The sequence below is a fragment of the Cordyceps fumosorosea genome, assembly GCF_001636725.1.
Source record: "Cordyceps fumosorosea ARSEF 2679 chromosome Unknown scaffold_1, whole genome shotgun sequence".
NCBI classification, from domain to species: domain Eukaryota; kingdom Fungi; phylum Ascomycota; class Sordariomycetes; order Hypocreales; family Cordycipitaceae; genus Cordyceps; species Cordyceps fumosorosea.
In genome coordinates this window covers 3206539-3231012 of record NW_017387301.1, presented here as the reverse complement: position 1 = coordinate 3231012, position 24474 = coordinate 3206539, and the positions used below count along the sequence as shown (strand labels likewise).

General features: G+C 56.3%; 5 protein-coding genes across 5 annotated transcripts; 3 read left to right on the top strand and 2 right to left on the bottom strand.

The window, feature by feature from the left end:
• Nucleotides 1-408: 408 nt before the first annotated feature.
• Nucleotides 409-2993, top strand: ISF_01036 (Serine/threonine-protein kinase domain protein; the record flags this gene model as incomplete). Its single annotated transcript, XM_018844643.1, has 3 exons — nucleotides 409-2337; nucleotides 2396-2495; nucleotides 2584-2993. 3 exons carry the CDS (start codon nucleotides 409-411, stop codon nucleotides 2991-2993), a joined length of 2439 nt encoding a protein of 812 aa, XP_018709093.1.
• Nucleotides 2994-7043: 4050 nt separating this feature from the next.
• ISF_01035 (Armadillo-like helical) lies at nucleotides 7044-10765 on the top strand (the record flags this gene model as incomplete). Its single annotated transcript, XM_018844642.1, has 3 exons — nucleotides 7044-7294; nucleotides 7525-10708; nucleotides 10760-10765. 3 exons carry the CDS (start codon nucleotides 7044-7046, stop codon nucleotides 10763-10765), a joined length of 3441 nt encoding a protein of 1146 aa, XP_018709092.1.
• Nucleotides 10766-12454: 1689 nt separating this feature from the next.
• Nucleotides 12455-17204, bottom strand: ISF_01034 (Zinc finger domain-containing protein, PHD-finger; the record flags this gene model as incomplete). Its single annotated transcript, XM_018844641.1, has 6 exons — nucleotides 12455-13091; nucleotides 13162-13608; nucleotides 13749-14077; nucleotides 14439-14532; nucleotides 14750-16409; nucleotides 16559-17204. 6 exons carry the CDS (start codon nucleotides 17202-17204, stop codon nucleotides 12455-12457), a joined length of 3813 nt encoding a protein of 1270 aa, XP_018709091.1.
• A 1942-nt stretch (nucleotides 17205-19146) lies between these two features.
• Nucleotides 19147-20767, bottom strand: ISF_01033 (Peptidase M24, structural domain protein; the record flags this gene model as incomplete). The annotated part of the gene is made up of 4 exons (XM_018844640.1): nucleotides 19147-19358; nucleotides 19429-20232; nucleotides 20302-20490; nucleotides 20746-20767. The coding sequence occupies 4 exons, from the start codon at nucleotides 20765-20767 to the stop codon at nucleotides 19147-19149; spliced, it is 1227 nt and encodes a 408-aa protein (XP_018709090.1).
• Nucleotides 20768-22174: 1407 nt separating this feature from the next.
• On the top strand, nucleotides 22175-24404 carry ISF_01032 (snf5/smarcb1/ini1; the record flags this gene model as incomplete). The annotated part of the gene is made up of 2 exons (XM_018844639.1): nucleotides 22175-24010; nucleotides 24078-24404. 2 exons carry the CDS (start codon nucleotides 22175-22177, stop codon nucleotides 24402-24404), a joined length of 2163 nt encoding a protein of 720 aa, XP_018709089.1.
• Between the last annotated feature and the right edge of the window lie 70 nt (nucleotides 24405-24474).

The window sequence follows — 24474 nt, the reverse complement described above, 5'->3', positions numbered from 1 at the left end:
AGCCCGACGACCCCTCCGGCGCCAACCTTGCGGCATCTTCAATCCTGTTTGCCTCGTGCGTCACGTTTCTCTCCGCAGACAATCCTCATCCAGTCTCGCCAGTCTTGCCAATCTCTGTCCTTTGCTTGCCGCTCCATTGGACAGCCAGCATTGCACATGATCTCACCTTGGCTCTCATAATACTAAATCTAATCCAATATGTCGCAAACCCCCTCTACCTCCTCCCGCCCGGCATATGCTTGACATCACCGGGAGCCTCCTCTCCCGAGACCGCGCCCCCAATTTGCCCTCCACCAGTACCACGGCTGACGCTCTCCCGCCTCTCCTGACAGTGTATACTCGTCGGGCCAATTCATGAACCCAGGCCCTGCGCCGCGGCCCCCCACCGACAGACCCAGGCTCAACCTCATGCCAAACACGAATAGCATCCCCGGCAGCATGTCCAGCGCCAGCAGCATAGCCAGCAGCATGACCATGACGAGCAGTATGGCCAGCATGGCCATTTCCCCCATCCCCGGCACCGCCACCTCGACCTATTCCGGTTCGACCATTTCCCTCCCCATAGCCCGTCAGCAAACCAACCCCGCCGACGGCATGGGCGGCGTCGCCATCAAGAAAGAGGGCTGGGCCACGGTCAAAGAAGGCAAAAACTTCATTCAAATCTGGAAGCAAAAGTACCTCATCCTTCGCAAAGAATCACTCGACTTCCACAAGACGGAGGGTGGCAAGGTCTCCTACACAATCTACCTCAAGGACGTCCTCAACGTCGGCCGAGTCGAGACCCAAGGTATCATCTTTGAGATTAAGCGCCGTCTTGATTGCGCTTCCAACAACCCCGGCGATGACGACGGTCAGACGAAAACCCTCCAAATAAAGGTCAAGTCTGACGATGAGCTTTATGAGTGGATTGATCTTATCTATGGCGCCTCCCCTAACATGGGCGGTGTCAGCAATCCCACCAACTTCTCCCACGCCATCCATGTCGGCTTCGATTCTCAAACAGGCCAATTCACGGGCTTGCCTCCTGAGTGGTCCAAGCTACTCAACTCTTCCGCCATCACCAAAGAAGACTACTACCGCAACCCCCAGGCAGTCTTTGAAGTTCTCGATTTCTACACTGACCTAGCTAAGCGCGCCGAGAACCCCAACCAGTATCCCTCTCTCACGCCCACCCCTCCCGCCGCCGCCCAAGCCCAGAAGCAGCTCGGCTATCCCGGCGCCGGAATCGCTCCTCCCCGCCCCGCGCCTCCTACCCACCAGGCATCTTCATTCAGCGCCTCGTCACAGTCTAGCGCCAACGGTATTCGTCAAGTTGAGCAGCAGCAGCAACTCCAGCAGCGTCAGCAACTCGAAAATGCTAGAAAAGAAGAGCAGCGTCAGAAGCAACTTGAGCAGGAACGTCGTGAGCTGGCAGAGTACAACGCTTCTCTGCCTCAACACAAGACCCCCTTAGCTCGGCAAGAAGTCGGTGGTGGCTACTCGAGCGATCCCTCGCGCGACCAAGCCGATCGATTCAACCCTACCAGAGCCGCTCCACCTGCTCCCAAAGGCCCTCAGAACCCTCAGCAATTGCGCGCACAGAGGCCTGCGCCCGCTCCTCCCTCAAATGGCGGCTCCTCACGACCTCCCGTCAACCCCCAGTCCGGTGCCAGTCGCGATCCCAACGGTCAGCGTCCTCGTGAGAATGGTTCCTCCAACCAAGGGCCCCGCTATCAGCCCAGCAACCAGCAGGGCCAGCAGCGTCCTCCTCAAGGTCAAGGCCAAGGCACCTCCCGCCTGCCTGCGCCTGTTAAGCCTTTGAATGTGGCCCCAAAGCCTTCTCAGAATGCTCCCCCAAGCGACTCCGTCAAGGCTGCCGAAGCCGCGCTATCCAAGCCTGCCGAAAAGAAGCAGGATGTCCGCATGTCGACCATGTCCGAGAACGAAGTCATGGCCAGGCTGAAGGAAGTCGTTTCCAAGGACGATCCCAATCTTTCCTACTCGAAGCAGAAGAAGATTGGTCAGGGTGCTTCCGGCTCCGTTTACGTGGCCAAGATCAAGGAGACTGCTGTGGGTATCGCCCGCGATGTTCTACGTCAACAGGGTCCCAGAGCCCAGGTTGCCATTAAGCAAATGGATCTCGCCCACCAGCCTCGCAAGGAGCTGATTGTCAACGAAATTATGGTCATGAAGGACAGTCGACACAAAAACATTGTCAACTTCCTTGACGCCTTCTTGCGTAACAACAACGCCGAGCTCTGGGTCGTCATGGAGTACATGGAGGGCGGTGCGCTGACGGATGTCATTGACAACAACCCCTCCATCTCTGAGGAGCAGATTGCGACCATCTGCCACGAGGTAAGCCCAAGCTTCTCTGGCGTGGAGAGTCTTTTCGAACAAATGCTAACCTCGACAGACTTGCCGTGGCCTCCAACATCTTCACAGACAAAACATTATCCACCGTGATATCAAGAGTGACAATGTCCTCTTGGACGCCCGCGGCAATGTCAAGATCAGTATGTCCTTTAGTCTCTGCTTTTGCCTTTACTTTTCTCGCCCCCTTTGCTTTCGTTGTCCCTTTCTTCCGTTGCTAACAAGAAATAGCCGATTTCGGCTTCTGCGCCAAACTCACGGATGCCAAGTCGAAGCGCGCCACCATGGTCGGCACACCATACTGGATGGCGCCCGAAGTGGTCAAACAAAAGGAGTATGGTCCCAAGGTGGATATTTGGTCTCTCGGTATTATGGCGATTGAGATGATCGAATCTGAGCCACCGTACCTCAACGAGGAGCCTCTTAAGGCGCTGTACCTGATTGCCACCAACGGCACGCCACGCCTCAAGAAGCCGGACAGACTGAGCAAGGAGCTCAAGGCCTTCTTGTCTGTCTGTCTATGCGTGGATGTCAAGAGCCGTGCTTCGGCGGATGAGCTGCTGGCGCACGACTTTCTCAAACACGGTTGCCCTCTAGGCACGCTGGCGGATTTGTTGGCGTTCAAGAAGCATGCTAAATAAATACCTAAGAAGCCATGAATTACCGGGCCGAGCGAATATACGACAAAATGGGGCATGGAGGAGCAGAAACCCCTACATCTAATAACACAAGTATGGCGTTTACAGGATCGGGGGTCACGGCCACGGGAACATTGATTTTATTTTCGAGTTGTGTCATTTTGGCCACATTGTAACGTCAAGCCTGACTGATTGATTGCATGGAAATGTGAAAGACGGGCATCTTGGCATGTTTTTTTTCTGGTGCAGGTGGCACTTCTTAGGATGAAATGGATTTTTTTTCTTGTTTTCATCATTCTTCTACGATATCCCGTTTGATTTGTCGCTTGGGCAAGAAGAGGTCAAGTGGACAGGAATGGTGGCTTTTTTCTTCACTTCGTTTTGCTGTCCTCTCTGCTTCCGTTGCCGTCATTCTCTCTTGCATTTGTATTTATGCTCCGATTGTTGAGCGTTTTCACTTGTTTACCCCCGAGTCCTTTCCTTTTTTTTTTCTTTCTTCTTATTATCATTATAAAGTTTGAATCGTGCTGCAACATTCCAGGTATAGATCTAAACAACACAAAAGGCATTACTCAATATCACGAAAAGGTGTATGCATAACGAACGATTCGTTGGGGAAAATGGCCTAACAAAGCCACATAAGATGCACGTTGTTCTCATTGGTTCTGGGAATGGAGGGGCGGCCGCGTTTCAAGTTGTCTTGGGAAGAGGGCGCAAGATGGGAAAGGGGCAAAAGTCATGAGAAAGGAAGGCAAGGGTGCGCATGTGTTTCAGAGTTGGGGGTTTTTGGGGGCAATGACATGCATGGTGATGACGGCAGGGGTACATGAAAAGAAAATTGGCAACCCTGCGTTGTGAAGTAGTTGTCGCTGGATTCAAGGCTGCTGGGTTTACCGAATGGGGAGCCTTGTACAGATTAGATTAGATGAGTGTGTACATAGGTTAGCTCTGGGCTCCGACGGCTCACAGAACGTGCCGCGCTGTACAGGCGGGATGAGGTTTATGATGGAGAAGAGAAGGGGACGGACGGCATGGACCGGCGCGTGCTGAAACGTGTTGGTGGAAACGGGGAAGCGAAAAAAAAGGTAGAGAGGGGGCGGGCTGATAAATCGTGGAAACGGGAACGCGCGGGCGGAGAATGGCCGAAGAGATTACAGGAGGGAGCATGATGCAGGGTCTTGGACGAGGAATTTGGGATCGTCGTCGATGTTGGGAGAACGGATGGCAGATACAGTACGTCCGTAGACTGGGCTTGAGATGAGGCGAAAGGTGGAGGTGGTGTGATGAAAAGAGGCAAGAATGCTTGAAATCCAGGGACATGGGATTAATATTTTCCGGTGTTGAATGCATTGATGTGCCTTGATTTTTTTGACACATGATATTACTGTACTTCATGTAATAGCTAAGGCGTTGTATGTATAGAAGAGGGGCCAGACAGGCTATGTGCCGGTTTTATTTCCTTTTCTTTGTCCTTGTTTCTTTTTTAGTCTCGATGGCGTGGGGGAGATGCATGATGTAGATCGGATTAGAGGGAAATCATCTACGGAGAGTGTAGTAAAGGACGGCAAACGATGGGTTGTGTGAGTGAAGAGGACATGTTAGACAAGGGGTAGGTTGTCAAAAGTTAGGGCTGCCTGCTGTCGAGGTGTTGTTGGATAGGCAGACGCGTTGTGAGATGGGGGTTCAGTGTAAACGGATGAGACCACCTATGTAGAGTCGCGCGTAAGAGTCGGGTGGTGCTTGTGCTTAGATGGGGGAGAGCGAAAGGGCAATACGGGAGGCAAGGACTTGGCTCGCCTGCCGCTCAGCTCGTGTGATGTCTTGTGCTGACGGTATATCCGAATAGATTGGCTTCGAGGGAAGCACCAAGGGCGCACAACTGAGTCACACGGATGATGGATGGGTATGGGTGTGGTACTGACGGATGTGCAGACTCGGATTTTACAATTTCCATGATTTTTTTTTCTTGTTTTAAATAGTCTCGATGGGATTCTCTACTGCATAAGATATACCAATGTGCAAGTAGCCCTCGCGTCTGCGGAGGGCTCACGCGACCATGCAGTGAAGGGCATTGACGTAGTTATAGTCGAGATGGGTGTGGTGGTTGCATTCTGCTAAACAAGTGCCCGACATGATATTTATATCCAGGCTCCCTCCAGTCAACCAAGCTGGCAGTAACAAACAGTCCACCCCCGCACAACCGCACAAAGGGGGCGGGTAACGGCCTCGCTACTGGCTTTGGCCTTGGCTTGCTTCCAGCTGACGGGGAGGCACGCGCCGATTCGGTGATGGATGATGGGGGAGGGGAGGGACAGGACATGATGTGCTTTAGTCTATTCTTGATTTATGCGTCGCTATTCAAGAGATGGGCATTGAGATATTCAGGCACCTCGTTTTACCTAGGTAGTGTGAGTTTACTTTATTTCTTTTTCTTTTCTTACGTATTTTTATTATTTAGGTAGTGCCCCCCCGGGCGAGCCAGTAACATGGGTTGTACATTACCAGCAAAGGGGGCGGAATGAGGGAACCGAAAAGGAAATAGCCCCGCCTAGGGGATAAAAGAAAAATAAAAATAAAAAGAAGAAAAAGAAAAGAAGGGCGTGGAAAAGAACAACGCGCATTTGTGACCCCATATGTATGTACGTATGTACATGTATGTACGAGGTATGTGCATGTATGTATGTATGTACCTGACAAGCCGCACGCTGCAAGAATTATGCAGCGCCACAACAGTAATCCACCCCCTGTGACGATGGAAACACGATTCTTTTCTGCCTGACGGCATACTTTTTTTTTAAGTTCTTGTTATTTTTTTTATTTCGGCTGATGGTGGGACAAGGCAAGGCGAGGCAAAACAGACAGCTCTGTCGGCAACTGGTCGAATCGTCCCATCTTGTGCCTGCAGGTCCCCTGAATTTGAGAGGAGGTTGGTTTACCTCGTACGTATGTATGTATGTATGTACCTGTGTGTGTGTGCCCACGTACGTGTGCATGTCTGTGTGTGTGCGCTGGCGGCCATCAACCCGGCCTCGGGTCAAAATGCCTCGTGCCCTACCTAGTACTTGGTACTATACGTTTGCACTCCCATGGCCGGTATTGCCCAATTTCTCTACCTACCTAGTCCACCTACAATACACGTTTGCTTTTACTTTGTTGTATTGTCCTGTTCCTTGTCGTCGAGGCGGCGTGTTGAAGTTAGCTTTGTTTGTCCGGCCCGCAGCGTCAAGTCGAAAGTTTCGGCCAGACAACTGAGTCGTCGCCTTTTTAGTGGGCGAGGTCGCCTCTTTTAGTGGTCCTCGGTGCTCCCCTGTAACCCCCTGTAGCGATTTTTATAGAGCTAGGCGGCTCAAGACTCTAACCACCTGGCATGATGGCAGCTCCTCCAATAAGGTACTTCGCTTAACTACCTGCCATCGCGCATACTCTCAGGTACCAACCAGCCTTCGTACGAGGTGCCACTTCTCCTCCTTCTTCCCCATCACCACCACCAACTTCGCCCGTACTCAGTAACCTCTTCTCTTCCTTTCTTCCTCTCTTCCTCCTCCTCTTCCTCCTTACCCCCCCTCCCTCCCCCCAACAGCTTCCCGCCATCGTGGCGTCAAAAGTCCTTCTTCTCGCAGCATCACTTTTCTTGTAATTTACTTTGCTGCTGCATTCATCCCTCTTTTTAAACTTTATACTTGTTTATTCTATTCTTCTTTTTATTCTTCATCGCCTACTTCTTTCCCCCCCTAACGGCCCTCACCCCCGTCCAGAACCGCACGCCCCTCGGTGCGCCCCGGCTGTCTAGCAATCAATCAAGACAAGCTAAAGAGAACACGAGTCCTTGTCTGCAAACCATTTCCGTCGCCATCGACAGTCCGCCTCACGCCCTTGGCTGCTTCCCGTCTGGCCTGTGGGAACCTTCTTTGACTTGGGCGCCACCGATAAAACCGGTCAATCAAGCGTCTTCTCCCGCCATTCCCTACGCCTTCTGCGACAATTCGTGGCGATACCTCGCCAATACTGGTCGTCGAATGAACAACATCGATTGGAATAAGTAGTAATTCAATAATGTCAGCCGCCAGACCCGACCACTTGGGCCTGGGCTTCTCGTCGCATCCCGGAGCCACCCAGGGTCGCTCCGGCTCGCCATCCTCCAACAATAACTCACCTGTCGACTCCTCCTCCGCCTACTCAACCCGCTCCCACTTTGGCCTCACCTCTGGTTTGAACTCTACCGCAATCATGGCCGCCAACACGCGCTCCGGCGCCGGCTCCCCGTCCCACGATCTGCCCGGCTCCAGCAGGCTATTTTCCAAGCGGTACGTCGTGTCCTCCTCTGCCCTCGTCACTCGCCACTTGTCACTCATCATAGCTCCTCCGACTCTTCCATCTTCCCCCCATCTAATTCTCCTTGCTTGCTATCTCTCCCCTCTTTCTTCCACAGCATCAAAGCCCTAACCGCGCCGTCTTCTTTCCGCACCGTTGCCGTCTCGCTGCCTCCTTAGCTTTCCCCGTGACCACACATTTGCTAAACTTTCTGTCGGTACAGGGCTCGCGAAATTCAAGCACAAGAAGGCATCTCTAGTATGCCTCCCCTCTACCCTTGGGGCGGTCCCCCTACTAGCGGCAACTCAACCCCTCTCCGAGAAAATATCCCAGAGTCTCCCACCGACGGTTTTCCCGATTTTGGCCAACTCCCTACAGCCGACAGCATACCTCAGACGAGACGAGGTCGTGCCGGCACTCTTCCCTCCAGACTCACCACTCCAGGCACCCTCGGCGCTCCTGGCCTCCTCGGCGTCCCCAGCCTGCTCTCCGCCAAGTCTGCTCGTGCTACTCCTTCACAGAGTCCATTCCACAAGTCGCCTTCTCCGACCCTCGACCATCCTGAAAACGCCTCCGGTGCCTCTACCCTACTCTCTCGCCTTCGTGCCGGCTCCCTTCCTCAGCGCGGCAACTTCTCTGCCGCTCCTGGTACCGCACCCTCGCCTTTTGGACCCTCCATCTTCAGCAGCTGGAATCCCGCAATGGGTGGCCGCGAACGTGCCTCTACCCTCGCCAGCATTGCCAGCGTCGGCTCCAATGGCCCCAGCTCTCCCTCTCAATCGCACTTCTCACGAGACGGCGGGGAGTCGTCCGATGCCCACATGCGAACCCTCGACTATCTCGGTCTCGCCGAGACTCCCCAGCCCCAGATTGCTACACCCTACTATGACTCTAGCAATAGGCAGAACAGTCGATTCCGCTCCTACTCAGTCAACAACAAGGAGCAGTATGATCACCGTGTAGAGGAATACGTCGTCGACGGTGTCCCCATTGACCAGCGCTACGTCGCCGTTCTCCAAGATCAGCTGGACGCTACCAACGCCATGATCCGTGACCACAACAAGGCCGTCCAAGCCTTCGCGATAAGTACCGCCAATCGACCAAGAGCCCAGACTGCCAGTGTTCTTGAAATTGCACCCCACAGCCGCGCCGTACAGCTCAACATGAACGGTGGTGCTGCCGCCACTAACAACCTCAATGCCGCCGAACGACGCCTCCACGAGGACACTGCCTACGACGAGCTTCCCCAGGCCGTTGCTGGCCTCAACCTCGGCCGATCGAACAGTCGCAATGCTGGGATGCTTGGCCCTGAGGAGCAGGGCCTTGACGGGCCTACTAGTGCCCTCTGGCTCGGAGGTGTGCCTACCTCGACGACTACCTCTACCCTCAACGAGATGTTTAAATCCCATGGCCCGATCCTTTCGGCTCGCGTCCTCACCCACAAGAACTGCGGATTTGTCAATTTCGAGCGCGTGGAGAGCGCCATCTCCGCCAAGGCCAGTATGAATGGAAAGGAAATCTTCCCCGGCGCAGGCCCAATTCGCATCAACTTCGCCAAGCCTCCCTCCGCGTCCAACACCCCCGGGCACGACGGCGCCTTCCCCTCGCCCAGCCCCGATCCATTTGCCAAGGGTGAGGTTGCGCCGACTGGCACCATCGGTGACGCTCCCGTTTCCAGCGCCACTCCTACCGTTCCTCCTTTGCCTGACATGACGACCGACATGCTCGAGATAATCGCCCAATTCGGTGCCTCCGATACCGACACCGCTCAAATTTCCCGCAGCATCCAATCGGCCATTCAGTTCACCGCCTTTGCCGATGAGATTCCTCCTATCCGCGAACCTACGCACACTCGCGTGCACGATGCCCCCAAGCTGCGCGACATTCGCAAGCGCGTTGACAACCAGCTCCTCTCCCCGGCCGAGATTGAAAACATTGCCGTCGAGATGCTCCCCGAGATTTCCGAGCTCTCCTCCGACTATCTCGGCAACACTGTTGTTCAAAAGCTCTTTGATAACTGTTCAGACGAGCTGCGTGATGCCATGCTCACCGAGATTGCCCCTCACATGGCGGAAATTGGCGTTCACAAGAATGGCACCTGGGCAGCCCAAAAGATCATTGACGTCTGTAAGACGTCAGATCAGATGAACATGATTGTCGAATACATTCGCCCGTATACGGTGCAGCTCTTCCTCGACCAGTACGGCAATTACGTTCTCCAGGGCTGTCTCAAGTACGGCGCCCCGTTCAACGACTTCATCTTTGAGACGATGCTCAGCCGCATGTGGGAGATTTCCCAGGGACGCTACGGTGCTCGTGCTATGCGCGCTTGCTTGGAGAGCCATCATTCTACCAAGGAGCAGCAGAGGATGCTTGCCGCCGCCATTGCTCTGCATAGTGTGCAGCTGGCCACCAATGCCAACGGTGCCCTTCTCCTCACCTGGTTCCTCGACACGTGCACTTTCCCTCTGCGCCGTACCGTGCTGGCACCACGTCTTGTCCCTCACCTTGTCCACCTATGCACTCACAAGGTCGCATACCTGACCGTGCTCAAGGTTATCAACCAAAAGGCTGAACCAGATGCCCGCGACACGATCCTGCATGCTCTGTTTTTCAACAACCCTGTTCTCGAGGCCATCCTCAATGATCAGGCTTGTGGAGCTACCCTGATCTTCAAGGTGCTGACGACGCCGTTTTTCGATGAGACGATCCGCTCGCGGGTGGTTGAGGCAGTCAAGAATGTCCTGCTTAATATTGGCGCTCAGCCAAATCAAGGCTACAAGCGGCTGATGGACGAAGTTGGCCTCTCAACCCGCACTAGCGGCACTCCCAGTCGCGAAACCTCTGCTCCTGCTGAACAGCGCCGACCGACGTCCAGACACGCCAACGGCGGCGGCAACCAGCAATCACAGCAGCAGCAGCAGCAGCAGCAGCACGCTGGAAAACCATACTACAACGGCAACGCTGCTGCCCAGAACCCTGGGTTCGACAATGGCTACAATGGTCACAGGGCCGATGGCGGAGACCCCAACATGATGCCTTTCCAGCAGTACAACCAGAACATGATGTACAGCCCCCCCAACGGGGCTATGGCTCCGGGTATGGGCATGCCTCCCATGCAATACCAACAGGGCATGATGGCGAGAGGCGGCCCTCAGGCGGCCTACAACTATGGGCCAATGCAGGCACCGTATGGCGGGTTTGCCATGGGTCAGCCTGGGACTGACCAGTTCCGTCAACAAAACATGGTACAGCCCAACCCCATGCAGATGCAGGGCGGCCAGGGTCAGTATGCCCCTCCCGGGTTTGGCATGCCCGTGGGTGGCTACGGATATCCAGGCATGCCTGGCGGTGCCCAGGGTATGGGTTATGTACAGCAAGACCAGCCGAATGGTAGACGTGGAAGAGTAAGTCTTGATAACGCGATCAGGAGGAAATGCAGTACTAACAAGGCGCAGCGTTAGTAGACGAGAGCTACCGGATACAAATCGTCTGGTGGAGGGTTCGCAATCCTCAACCTGTCTTTTGCCCATGATGATCAACGCATGCCATAGCCGCGCCCCACCGGCCATGACGGAGTTTTGGGAGTTTGTATATATGTGTTTTTGTTTTCTTGTGTTCTTGTCCACTCGGCAATGACTGGCTTTTCTTGTCAAGGCAGGCGCGGCTCCGTGATGGTGCGCAGGGCAGGCTCTCGGCACCATGTCAGCTGTTTGCAGGTCTGGAGCGTCACAATGGTGCTCCCCTGGTTTTCTGACTTGACACTTTTGCCTTTTTCTCTTTCTGCCTTGATCGCTTTTATATCTACACGATTGAACGCCTACCATCCACCCGCACATTCGAATCTTTTTTTCGATTTCAAGTTCAGCAAAGCCCCTAGAGTGCGGGCCATTCATTTGCATTGCACAATTTCAGCAGATAAAGAGAGCAAAGAAAGAAAGACGCGGCAGCATGTTGATGAAGGTGCAGGCTACAGAGAAAGGATGTTCTTGTTTCTTGATTCTCGGGCTGATACTTGGTATCAGCCTGTGTTGTGGCATACTTGCTTCACCCTTGTTTTACCACACCTTAGGTAGAAGTTGGGGGGACCTGTCGAGGAAATTACTCGAGTTCCATCCTCTATTTTCTCACATTGTTATTCTTCAACTTGTTGTTTTTTGTATGGATTGCTTTTTCTTATTCCTTTTTCTTTATATTGGTATTGTTTAAAAACAAATGGGAAATTTTCAGAAGCAAAAACACTTTTGTCCAACTTGCTTTCAGGGCTTCATCGTTCGGAAATAAGAAGAAGAAGAAAAAGAAGACCTCGTGTGTATGTGTGTGGGATGACGAATGGGTGCGCCGAAACTTTGACGAGAACCAAGGGCTGTCGTGTCTTTGCTGGGGGTGCATAGACGAGGAAAGCAACGGTGGAGAGAGAGGGACGCGTGGGAGGAGCAGGTCGTTGTACATTACAATGTAGTTGGCAGCAAAACAAGAGGTTCAAGATAGATTTACTTTGGAAAAGATGTGAGTTGATCCCAAGAATCTACACAACTGTAAAACGCCGGCGCCCGAGTTTGCTACTCTGCACGTCTGGAAGCATCAAAGGCGGCTCTGTCGAGTGGGGGGAGGGGGTGGCCAGTTCTACGGAAACATGTCACGTCTTTGATCATCAGCAAAAGAAGGGATGTGCATGAGGGTTTGAAATTTGTGAATCTTGTGATTCTTTGCTTTCTTCTAACTAACAAGTAATGAAGAAAAAGAACGCCGCTTAATTTTTGTTCCCCCGCCCCTCTTTCTTCCTCCCTCGTATGACCAAGAAAAAATTAAATAAAAAAGAAGAAAGAGGCACATAGTAACCTGGATATAAAAAGCACAGGGAGAGAGAGTAAGAAGCACACTGCAAGGTACAAAAAAAGACAATATGCTGCGCGGCCACACGCACACAACAGGGAATAAAACACAGTCTCTTCCTTTGATGGGGGCGGTGCTGGACCATGAGGAAAGGGGAAAAGAATACAAGTGGGAAAAAATAATTCGAACATGTGTCTCGCTCGGTGATACAAACAGGTTTGGAGGAAGAATAGAAAACACACCAGTCAGCGAGTTGTCCTCTCGCAAAGAAAAACGCCTGAGAAGGAGGATATGAAAAACGTTGGTGAGCAGGCCGTCTAGTCGAGATCCATGACGCCGTCGGCATTCTCAATCGTCAGCGGCGGCGTCGGCTCCGAAAGTGCGGCCATGTTCGCGACGGAGTCCTCCTCCTTCTTGGGCGCAATCGGGCTACTGCTCGGAACGACGTCGTCATCGTCTAGATGGCGCGGCGGCGGCGTAGTGGCGGCGGTAGGATCCGGCGTGGGCATGCTAGACACGTGCTGTTGCTGCGGCTTGACATCGGGGTCGCCACCGAGGACCTCGCGGATGCGGCTGCTCATCGCGTCCATCTGGGCGAGCATGGCGCGAAGGCCGAGACGGTCGCCGTCCGTCAACTGCTGAGTACCACGGCCGCCGCTGCCGCCGAGGGCCAGGGCCATGTTGTCGGCGCTTCCGCGCGCCATGAGGTTGAGCATGTTGTCGTCGGCGGCCGAGAGCAGCGCCGACGTCAGCTGGCCGACTCCGTCCGAGGGCGGCCGCTCCTGCCGGAGACCAATAAGGTTGAGCGACGCCTGCATCTCGTCGACGCGACGGCCCATGGCCGAGCCGAGAAGTGGGCCGGAGTCACCGCCCTCCTGCGGCGCGGGCGACGGGTAAGGCACCCATTTCTGCTCATCTTGACGCGCGCCGTAGCCTGCGCCTTGTTTCCGAAGTCTGCAGGTACTGAGTTAGCTTACGATGTGCCGTGTGCGGTAGTGGGGTTTGGGGGGGCGGGGACACGTACTGCTCGATAAAGTCAAGAATGATACCCTTGGAGGACACCTTGTATGTGCGGCCAAAGGATAGAGGATCGGGCCAGCCCGCGTCCTTGAGCGGCTCCGGCTCGTCGCTCCAGTCAATCTCAATGTGGCCATTGTTTTTATTGCCCCTGCTAAAGATGGGTGTGATGGGCTGGGCATTCTTGACCTTGCGGAACTTGTGGGCTGGCGCGAGGCGCGGCGCATCGGCCAGGACATCGTCCATGTGAGCTGGACACCGCCACGTCTTGAGAACTGGGGGCACGGCCAAGGGAGGGTCCAGACAGTCGAGGTGCCAATAATACGGGCACAGGCTGCAGGGAATGATGGCCCTGGTGTCGTCGGATGCTTTTTGGCAGGCGTGGCAGAGTACCGGCTGGTTGTCATCCCGCTGCTTGAATAGATCGGGCATCTCATCGTAGCCCGTCCGCTTCCTGATGGGAGGTGGCGTTAGTTAGTCGGGCGATGCACGCATACTCAGCTGGCAGGTTGGGTTGCAGCGCAAGGGCTCCAGATGAAACCCTTGCTTGCTTGGGCACGCAGGACGGGACGGGACAGGGCGAGTCAGACTTACTTGGCGGGTTTGCCGGCAATCTCTTCGTAATCGCCATCAGGACCAGCCTTGACACCCTCAAAGCGATTTTGGATGCGCTTGGGTAGGCTAAAGGCACGGGGTATGCTCTTCTCCAGGTTGTTCAGGGCCGAGGCAAAGGCTCCCTTGTGAATGGGGACGCGCGAAGGGAACCGGCGCACGATGCACTCGTTGCAGTACCAATCATCGGGCAGGTCCTCGTCCTGAGCAAGGTTGACGCACTCAAAGTGGAACGATCTGGGACAGCCGTCGCAGCAGAGGACGTCGCCGGCGTTGCCACAGGCTGAGCAGAACTCATCATTGTCCGTCGCCTAGGTCGGGAGAATATTAGTATGGATTTATTCGGATTTGGGCAATTTTCAAGGCGGCGACCGCGGGTTTTGCTTGGGATGCGCAAAGATGGGCTGGACCCTGCCGCGACCACAGCAGCAGCAGCAGCCAGAGTGACGCGTAGAAGCAATCAAGCCACTAGCAAGCAACGCGAGCCATCCATCCATCCTTGCCATCCTTGTCTGCACAATCCGCCTCTTAATCAGTGCGCGATATATGGGCAGTCCCGCACATCATCTTGAACGGAAGGATTGGCCCGCTCCTTTCTTCATCTTTTTTTCATTTTCTGCTTGCCGTCTGCAACCGGGGGGGGGGAGAAGACACGTTGTGCATAATACGTACCGGGTCCTTGGGCGTGCCAGCTCGGAATGAAGACTGGCCTTCACTCGCCAATCTCGGAAGTCCTCCCGCGGGCCCGCCGCTCTTTTTCACAGGCCTGTTTGGGAAACCGTTAGCCATAGATTCGATGAGAGAGTAAAGAGTTTGATGGTGAAATAAATGGGCGCATCGCCACTGGGCATGCGGGGGCCAGGGGTAAATATTTCGCGTCCAGTCAACGAAATGAAGTGATGCGAATCCAACGCGGCGCTCCCATTCAAATGACCGTGTAGTGTTGTGCTGAGCAATAGCAATGAATCTTGGGCAAAACTTACGAGGACTTGACGCGCAGTCCCTTGGGTCGCTTGGACTGTCGCTGGCCGGTTGGCGTGACGGCACGCGATCCGCCTCCCACCGTGGAGCTGTCGTCGCCGGCCGTCAAGGAAAATGGAATCGGCGACACCGTCTCATCAAGCTGGTCGCTTGGACGCTTAGACGCGGATCGCGTGGTGCGGGTGGTGGGCGGCGGCAGGTTGCTGCTGCTGGCGGCGAGGGAGCGACGAGAAGACTTCCTGGTCCTGCCGACGGGCGTGGTGGCGCGCGTCGGCGGCTGCTGGGGGCCGCGGACGGCGCTCTCGACGACCTTGTAGCTGTTTGTGACGTTTCGCGCCTCGCGAAGCCTTTCCCAGACGGCGTCGTTGGCGGCGCGATCCTCATCGTCCGCCCCCTCGCGCTGGACGGCGTCGGCGTTGTGCTGCATGGCCGCTGCATCAGACTGTGCGGGTGCCGCTGCTGCCCTCGACCTGGTGGCCCTCGCCTTGGGCTGCGGCGGGTGAGACGGCGGATCCGACAGGGCGGCCAGCCGACCGGGCATGCCAGCCTTGCGCGTCCTGGATGAGTAGCCGTGTGCGGTAGGTGATGTGGGAGGCGAACTTGGCTGTGATGAAGTAATGATGATGGGGTTGGACTGGGGGGGAGGTCGGAGGGTAAAGTCGGCAGGAGTCCTTGCCGGGGGGGCGATGATTGGTCGTGATGAGCTTTGGGCGTGACGGTTGGTGGATGAGGATGAGGATGTGGTGGTGGTGATGATGAGCTTGGTTTGAGCTTGGTTGGTTTTGCTGCGCTTTTGGCTTGTTTGGGGGGGCTTGGTTGTGCTGGTGGTGGTGGTGGTGGTGGTGGTGCTGTTCTGGTTGGTGCCGTTGCTGGTGCTTTTGCTGGCTCCAGTCGTGGTTCCAGTTTCCGTTCCAGGAGTGGCCCCCCCCCTACCATTACTGCCACTTCCACTTCCACTTCCACCACCACCCACGCCTTCACCAGTCACACCAATACTGGCTGCCGCAACTTTGCTGCGCATCTCAGGTGACGGCAGCGTCATCGCCGACGATAGCGACGACTCGCTCGATCCCGAGTTGCGCCGTCGGCGTTTGCGCGGTGGCGTGGGATCCCCTGAGCCTCCCTCCGTTGCCGTGGTGGCCGCCCCATCGTTTTCCTCCGTGGTGCCGTTGACCCTTGGCTGCGCAGACGAGGACGAGTGCCATGTCTTGGCCTTTTTCGCAGCCCTTCTCTCGCCATCCCCCGTCATAGTCGTAGCCATCTCGCCTTTCCCTTCGCCGCCGGGGCCCCATCCCGAGGCCGCCGGGGACTGCAACTCCTCGGGCTCCTCCAGCTCCTCCTCATCCTCACTGTCCCCAACCAGCTCGCCGTACTGCGCATCCGTCGGCTTCCTCACCACTTTTTGCGCCTGAAGCTGGCGACTGGCGGTCGCTGTCGAGGGCGGCGCAAAGTAGTAGCAGTCGCCGCTGTCCTCGCCGTCACCGCCGTCTGTCCGGTTCACGCGCCCCTTCTTGCCCCCAATGTGCTTGGAAAACTCATCAAGCGTGTCATCGTCTGCGGTTTGCTGCAGAACGTCCGTCACCATCGAGTCAAACTCGGGATCTTGGGACTTTTCATCATACAGAGTCCTGAGAGCCCATGCCGTAGGATAGTGTTTTAGGCCTGCTTTCATCTGCCGCGTTAATAAATTTGGTCCCGAGGGCAAAAGAAACGAGTGCCGTGAATGCCGAGGAATTTTTTCCATTCGCTCCCGCTCGTGAGACATGCCTCTCACGGTTGGAGGGGGGCGGGTTTCATGGGTTCTTGCTTACCTGGTGAGAGCGCTGGGGCCGCCTGGTCCCCGTCGGCGGCGCCCTGCGTCTCCTGAGTCTTGGGCAGAGCCACGGCCGCTGCCTGCGACCGTCTCGCGGACTTCTTGCGCCGGCTTCCACCGGGATTATACTCTTCGTCGTCTTCAACGTTTTTCTTGGCCAGTCCCTTGGCAGGCAGCGACCGGCGCGACGACGCGGCCGTCGGGCGCACTTCCGGCGAAGCCGCGCGTTTTCTGCCCACCACCACGTTGCCCGACACCGACGAGGAAGAGGACAGCGCAGCCGCCGCCAGGCTCTCCGCGCCGCTGCCTGCGCCGCTCTTGTCCCTGTTCAGGCCTCCCGTCCTGAGAATCACCCTGCGCACGCCGTGGCTGCTGCCGCCGCCGTTGCCGTTCTCTGGCCTCTTGGGCTTCGGCGGGACTCCGAGTGGCGCCATGCCCTCCAGCACGCCGACGCGCATCAGCCCGGCCTCCTCGTAGCTGGCCTTGGACTGCACCGACGGCTCCAGCCACCGCTGCATGAAGGACCGCGAGCCATCAAAGGCAGGCGCTGGCCGCGAGGCCGCCTCGAGCGACGAGCGGACGGCTCCTCCCTGATGCGCCGGGCTGGAGAAGCGCGAGCGCGTGGTTCTCGTGCTCGACGACATTTTTTTTTTCGTGCTCACGTCTGCCCGACTCACCCGTCTCCAAAATTTCACTCAGGCGACTTCCGTGCTCTCAACAACGGACGCGCGCGGGTCGCGACCTGCTCCTGTTTGCGCCGTGGTGTCTGTGGGAGCGAAAGCGCGAACACACACACTCGTCTTTCACCTTATACCAGGTGAGAGAAGATGATGAGCTGGACAAAAAGGTTAGTCAAAGGATTCAAAAAAAAATACAACGTGACGTACCAGTGTGTGAGTTTACGGCATGAGTGCACGGGGTCAGGTCGCGCTTTGCGAGATGTTTTGACGCGGTTTTGCGTTTTGCAAGGGAACCCTTTTGAATGGGCGGGAAGAAAGAAGGCAGAGAGGATTTGGCTGAGTCGGAAGGGGTGGCAACGCGCGACCGGGCCAGGCAAGGAGAGTGGTCGGATGGGCTGGCTCGCTGGCTGGCTTGCTTGCTTGCCGGATGCACTGGCTCCATTCGTGTTGCGAGACCTACAATTTAATGAGACGAGGTACCTGCCTGACCTAAATCTGCCCGGCCTTACGCTGGCGGCGCCGCTGGACAGCCCCCAAGCGACGCCCACCAGACCACCTGACAGACGCCTACAACTCCAGAACCCCAGCCCAAAATCGTGACCCAAGGCTCCTCCAGCAGTGCCCAATTTTTCAATTTACAGCGCTGGTTCCGCCTGAACAGTGGGCTGCTGCATCCACTACCGGGTCGCTACCTACAGTATGTACATACATAGGCTGCTGTGGTAACCTTCTGCCCAGGTATTCCCAGCCCCCAGGCCCGCATCGCCTCACTTGGCATGGCAGACCCGGCATGTACTCTGCTCCTATTCATCCATGGACAATAGGCGTGAATGATTATATTTGTCCCCCCCTCGTCAGACAAATAAATATCCTCCATCCTCTTGATCAATGCACAACTCATCACTCTCCGTCCTACACGCAACATATTGAATGTCCCAATATCTGCAGTGCAAAGCCACGATAATGCAAACATCCACCTTCTCCTGGCGCAAGGGGGGCCCGTCGACAAGTTCTGTCTGTCTCTCCCCATCCCATCACCTTGCCATTGCCGTGCTTGATATTAATGCCCTTGCCGCTTCGTGCCTTTGCTTTCCCGCTGCTTTTCCATAAACTCCATCCTCTTGCATACGCATGATCCTCTCCGTCCTACGCGACCACCACATGGGCTCAGTTGACCTAGTCTTGTCCCCTACCGCGACCTCCCGACAAACCACCACTCTGCAACTCTATCGCAAACTCGCCAGGCAGAGGCGAAATTATCGTCTGCCTATATAGGCTTCGGTGCTGCTTCAGACCCGCCATCGCTCTGCTCTGTTGCCTGCCATCCGGATCTGTCTCGACGGACCAGACACGAGGAATGACTGAGTGCCTGCATTGCTGGCATCGAGTGCCCGGAATATCGCGCAGCACATTTGCCACTCACGCCCGTCTCACTCAACACGCGGCACTTGACCGACTCTAATTACACGTCACAGTCCTCAGGGGTAATGGGCACACCACGAACAAACACACCTCACCACCACCCCCTTACCGATCAGATGCACGATGCCAGATGCCAGGTAACAGTTCTCTGCTCGTCTTCTGTTGCTTAGCCCATCCAACTTGAATGTATTTTCATCTTTCTATGTATGCGCAAGACAACGCCGAGATGCGCTCGTCTAGTCTTTTCAAGACTGGCAGACGAAGCCTTCCGGCTCTCCCAGATCGCTTCCATTGCATGCGTAACCTCACGCGCAGCAATGACGTCCACTTCTGGACCGCTCCGCACGCAGCGACTGCTGACAAAATAACGCAAACGTCTGCTCTGGAAAACTATTCCGCCACCCAGCACACATATACACTCACATTCAAGATTTAAATCAACAGTTGGATGAGATTATGCAAGTATTTGACACTGCCCTCAGCCTTACTCGCTGTCAGAGTCCTCATCATCCGACTCGGCCTTCTTAGCAGTCTTCTTCTTCTTAGACTTGCTCTTCTTCTTGCCCGTGTTGCGTGCCAGCGGCTGCTCAAGAATCTTGAGAATCTCTGTGTCCGTGATCTTCTTGTCAGACTGCACCTTGCTGAGGTCCAGCGCAGGAGGGCCACCAAGCTTGGTAAGGCCGTTCTTGGTGATGGCTGCATAGTCGTGTTAGCTCTGCGCTTCTCTCCCTCCGCATCACATGCTACTTGTGCGATAACTACTTACCGACCGTGGTCAACAGTCTGGCGACGGGGGAGCCATCCTTGTCACCGACAATCTCGTACTGGCGGAACACGTTGCCGCGAACGCACTCGACGACACCAGACTTGGCGTCGCGCTCGTCTTCGAGCTGTCTCAAGCTGAACGGGAAGGTGCCAAACTTCTTCTGCACCTCAGAGAGGATCTTGCGCGAAGTAGGGCGCTTCAGACCGTACGTGTTGGTGGTGCGGCGGTGGAGCGTGGCACGTCCATCCAGAGTCTTGCACTTGCCCGAGCCCAGACTGACGCCCATCTCGACACCCCAAACCTCACCAACCTCGGGTACGCCATCGCCCTTGGCACCTTCTGTGGGGGCCAGGACAATCTTCTTGGTGCCCTCAATCTCGTTGCGGTCAAAGAGCCAAGAGGTAGTGCTCTCGACGAGGTGGCACTCGTAAGCTTCGCAGACCTTCTCCAGTAGGGACGTGATCTGGCTCTGGGTAGGGGCCTTCTTGGCGGCAGCCTTAGCCTTTTCCTCGTCAGTACCCTGGGCCAGGAGGCCGGGAGGGACCATCAGGCGGAGAAGAAGCTCGTTGGCGTAGTAGTTGGCAAGAAGCAGGTCGGCGGGACGGCCGGTGATGGTCTCACCACCCTTGCCGGCGATTACGGTGTCGCAGACAATGGTGCCGAAGCCATCGATCTGAGCACCGAGCTGGATCTTGATGGGCTCATCGGCCTTAATCTCGGTGGCAGCCTCAGTCTCGTCCGAGGTAAGAGGAGTGTAGGGGGTGACATAGGAAGTGGGAGAGATGGTGGTGGGGTTGGAGAAACCTATATTCAAATATTGTCAGCGATGGAGCAGAGCAGGCGTGCTTGCGCAGCCGTCAGTCACGTTCGTACCCTTGGTGATCTTCTTTCCTCGGTAGACCTTGGCAACCTCCTCCTCGATGAGCTTGTCACCCTTCTGGCAGACCTCAACAATCTTTGCGCCAGGGACGCAGAGCTTAGCGACCTCGGCGAGGACCTTTTCGGAGATCTGACCGGCCGTCTTGTACTTGGTCAGAGTATCGGGGTTGTTGAGGGTGTAATCTGGAGTCCGAGTCAGCTTGTGTATGGGACGCAGGGTGTAATTGAAGCAGGTCGTGTGCGCGCTTTTGGTGCTGTCTTGGGCAGCGGTTGGACAAGCTCCCATCGGCGGCGATACACTATGGCGGGGTAATCTCAGGCCACCACCAGCACACAAGGAGGGACGAGGGAGGGGCAGCGCAGGCCAGCATTTTCAGCGGTTGGGCGGCCTGGTTTGGACCAGGGAAGGCAAAGACTTGTATTAATGCAGTGACGTACCGATCTCCTTCTCTTCGGACATGATGGGCAACTTGCTGGATGGGATCTTCTTATGGGTGTTTTGGTGTAGCAGTGGGAAAGGAAGCAGCAAGCTCGAGCTTGGTGAAAAAACAATGACTTGGTACTGCAGGTAAAATGGAGACACACGAGGGCGAAGCTTCGCACCAAAATTTTGGTTGCAAATGGGCTGCTCCCGCCAGGAAAGAGGGGCCAGACGCTTCAGGACAGGCCTGGTCTACCTAACCTTTTTGCTGACAGCAGACAAGAGGGCTTTCTTTGGTGCAGCAGCTGATGCGGGTTAGAGGGGCTGTTGCCCCCAGACCTTTGTACTTGGCTTGCATAATTAAGTACAAATGCAGGGGCTCTGCACAAGTCCTCATTTGTTCATAGTGGAGGTGGATAAAGCGTACACTATTTTATGAATGATGCCTGTGGCTGTAAGGATAACTTCATGGTGCTGATCTTGTTATTCCAATCTCCAATCTTCTCTTTTCATTCCCCAGGCTTACACCCTTGCCCAATTTACCAGTCCCGTTACTACCAACTCGCTATTGAATCATAGCTAGGAGATTGTGTGAGAAGCGGTCGCGCCGCGATTTGGACTACCCTATACCGCCGTGTGAAAATCACACATCGCTTCAACGCAGCATCTACCCAGTTTAGTCAAAATTTTCTGTCGTTTTCCATTCATGGTATATTTACAATGCCGCTTTCGCAGTTCTGGGCCACGGAGTATCTTGTTTGTTGACATTCTGTCTTCTGCGTTCATAATAATAGACGCCATTGTTCCACGTACCGGGTTGCTGTCGCGTGTAATTTGGAGCCTCCCACCCCATGGGTACATACATAAATCATACAAGCAAACAGCCAACTCAGCACACCATTTATTGTAGCCTAATGTCACACACACAATAAATCTCAGCAGACCTTCCATCTGTCAACTGATACCCAGCTACAGCCACAACTACCAACACGCATCTTCACAAGCCCGCATCTACAAAGTATCCAGCCCGGCACATCTTCGGTAATAAGACAGGGCACGACTTGACTAACGCGTATCTGTACCTGGGAAACCACCAACCCTCCAAGTGCCCCTGCGTATATGTACAAGCTACTCTCAGCCGCAAACTGCCACAGCGCCACCTGCGCCACACCACTGGCCTCCTGTGTCGTTTGTTCGCGGCAAAGACGCAAGACGCCCTGGAGCCTTCCGCAACCACGCCCGTTTACGACCAGCCGTTGTCGCGCCCATCGCCCACGAGCCGCGTCTCACCCTCCCGCTCCCCAAATACCCAGCTTCATCAATCGCCATCGTATCACTGCGCGCCGCCGTCGTCTCCCGCCGTCCCCCTGCCGCGCGCCGTCGCAACTTTGTCGCCTTAACCCTGGTGTTGCGCGCGCGCTCGCCTGGTGCGTCGTGACAAAAAAAATGGCGGCCACCCAACCCTCCGCGTCGTCGGCCTCGGCCGCCGCGACGCCCGCCGCCGCCAATGCCTCCTCCGACAGCAGCAGCAACCCCAAGGCCTCTGCCGAAAACTCCCCCGCGCCATCTCCCGCCCCCATTGACCGCACAAAGGACTCCTTCACTAAGCTCATGGTGGAGCGCTACACGTCCCGCGACGCCATCGCCGCCGCCGCCCTGTCGGACCAGCTCAACCACACGCGCATATCCACGAGCTACCAGCGACAAAAGATTAACGAGTACCGCCACATTCGAACAGACTACCAGCCCGTATTCACCCCCAGCAGGTTATACGGCGAGGGCTACATGGGCTATGCCAACGGCTTCACCGAGATCCACGCCCCGGCCCGCATCCTCTATCCCAGCCAAAAGATTCGACCCGGTCGCCGGGCGACGCCTCCCCTTAAATACCCACGCAAAGACATGCTCAAGCAGGCAGAACTCCACGAGGAGCTTGTTCCTGTCCGCATTGAAGTCGAGTGGGACAAATACAAGTTGCGCGACACCTTTACATGGAACCTCCACGATCGCCTACTCCCCGTCGAGCTCTTCGCCGCCCAGCTCGTCGAAGACATCGGCTTGAAGCCTCCTGCCACCCAGCCCGTGTTTGACCAGATTGTTGGCCAGATGCGCGAACAGCTCAACGACTTTTACCCCTTTGTCTTCTCCGAAGAAGACGCGCTCGACCCCGAGTTGCCCTACTCTGCATATAAAAACGACGAAATGAGAATACTGGTCAAGCTCAACATCACCATTGGACAGCACACCCTCGTCGATCAATTCGAGTGGGAGCTCAACAACCCCTCCAACTCGCCCGAAGAGTTTGCTGCCAACATGGCGCGCGACCTCTCCCTCTCCGGCGAGTTCACCACAGCCATTGCGCACTGCATCCGCGAACAGTCGCAACTATTCACAAAGAGCCTCTACAGCGTCGGCCACCCTTTCGACGGCCGCCCGATCGAGGACTCGGACCTCGTGTCTGCGTTCCTGCAGACGCCCGTGCCCGCCGTCTTCCGGCCACAGCAGCAGGCCAAGGAGTACGCACCCTACATGTACGAGATGAGCGATGCCGACCTAGACCGCAACGAAACCATCTTCTCCCGCGAGCAGCGGCGCCAGAAGCGCTCGATCAATCGGCGTGGAGGGCCCCAGCTTCCCGACCTGCGCGAGCGGCAGCGCACCATCCGCACCCTCGTCGTCTCGTCGGTGCTGCCGGGCGCCGCCGGGAACCTCGAGGAGTCGGGCCTGCTCAAGCGCGCCGCTGCCGGGAGCCGCAAGCGGCCGACGCGTGAGGGCGGCGACATCTCCGAGTCGGAGGAGAGCGAGGACTCGGCGCCCGAATCGCCGGCGCCGCCGTCGCAGATTGCCGGCACTGCCAGGACGCGCGGCATGCGCGGCGCTGCGTCGGCCGCCCAGCACCGCATGTCCAATCTCGGACGCTCCGAGACGCCCGACGCCGTCGCCCTGCAACAGCAGCACCACGAGGGACGCGCCTCGCGCCGTTTCCGCGAGGAGACCGAAGACATCCCTCGCCTCGTCGTTACGCTCAAGGTTAATAAGGATAAGTTCCGCCGGCTGCTCCGCGGCGAGTATCGCTTCGCCCAGACGCCGCCGTCCCAGCCCCCGACGCCGTCACAGGGAACCACACCCAAGGTGCCCGCAAAGGCCATCCCGACCTCCACCCCGTCGCGTGGTATCAGCACCACACCGGTGCCCATTCCTCACGTGGTTGGAAAGTTTCCTCCTGGCCAGATTGGTCGCCTGCCAGCGCCGCCGCCCGTACCAGGCCAACAACATACTCCGGTAAGCCAACACTGTCCTTGAATCCTACGCCTCCTACGTCTGGCCTGCTAACAAGCCTCTCTCGCAGCCCAATCCTCCCGAGTGGCTCGTCCAGGCTCTCAAGGGCCTCGAGAAGAAGTATCCCGATGGCGACCGCTTCGAGGCCATCATGAAGTACTCGTACCTCGACCCCGTCACCGAGCTGCCCGTGCAGATACACCCGCTGCCCGATGGCGTCAAGTACGCATGGCTGCCGCGTATCCGCTGCCTCGACTGCACGGCGAAGCTCTACACGCCGGGCCCGGACATGACGGCGCAAAAGTTCGAGACTCACCTGCGCTTCTCAGGCCACCGCGAGGCGGTGCGCAGCCGCATGCAGGCCGAGGGTCGTAGCGGGTCGACCACTTCTACATAGGAGGAAGCTGGGCCGAACGCTTCTACAGAGGAGGAAGCTGGGTCGATCGGTTCTACATAGGAGGAAGCCG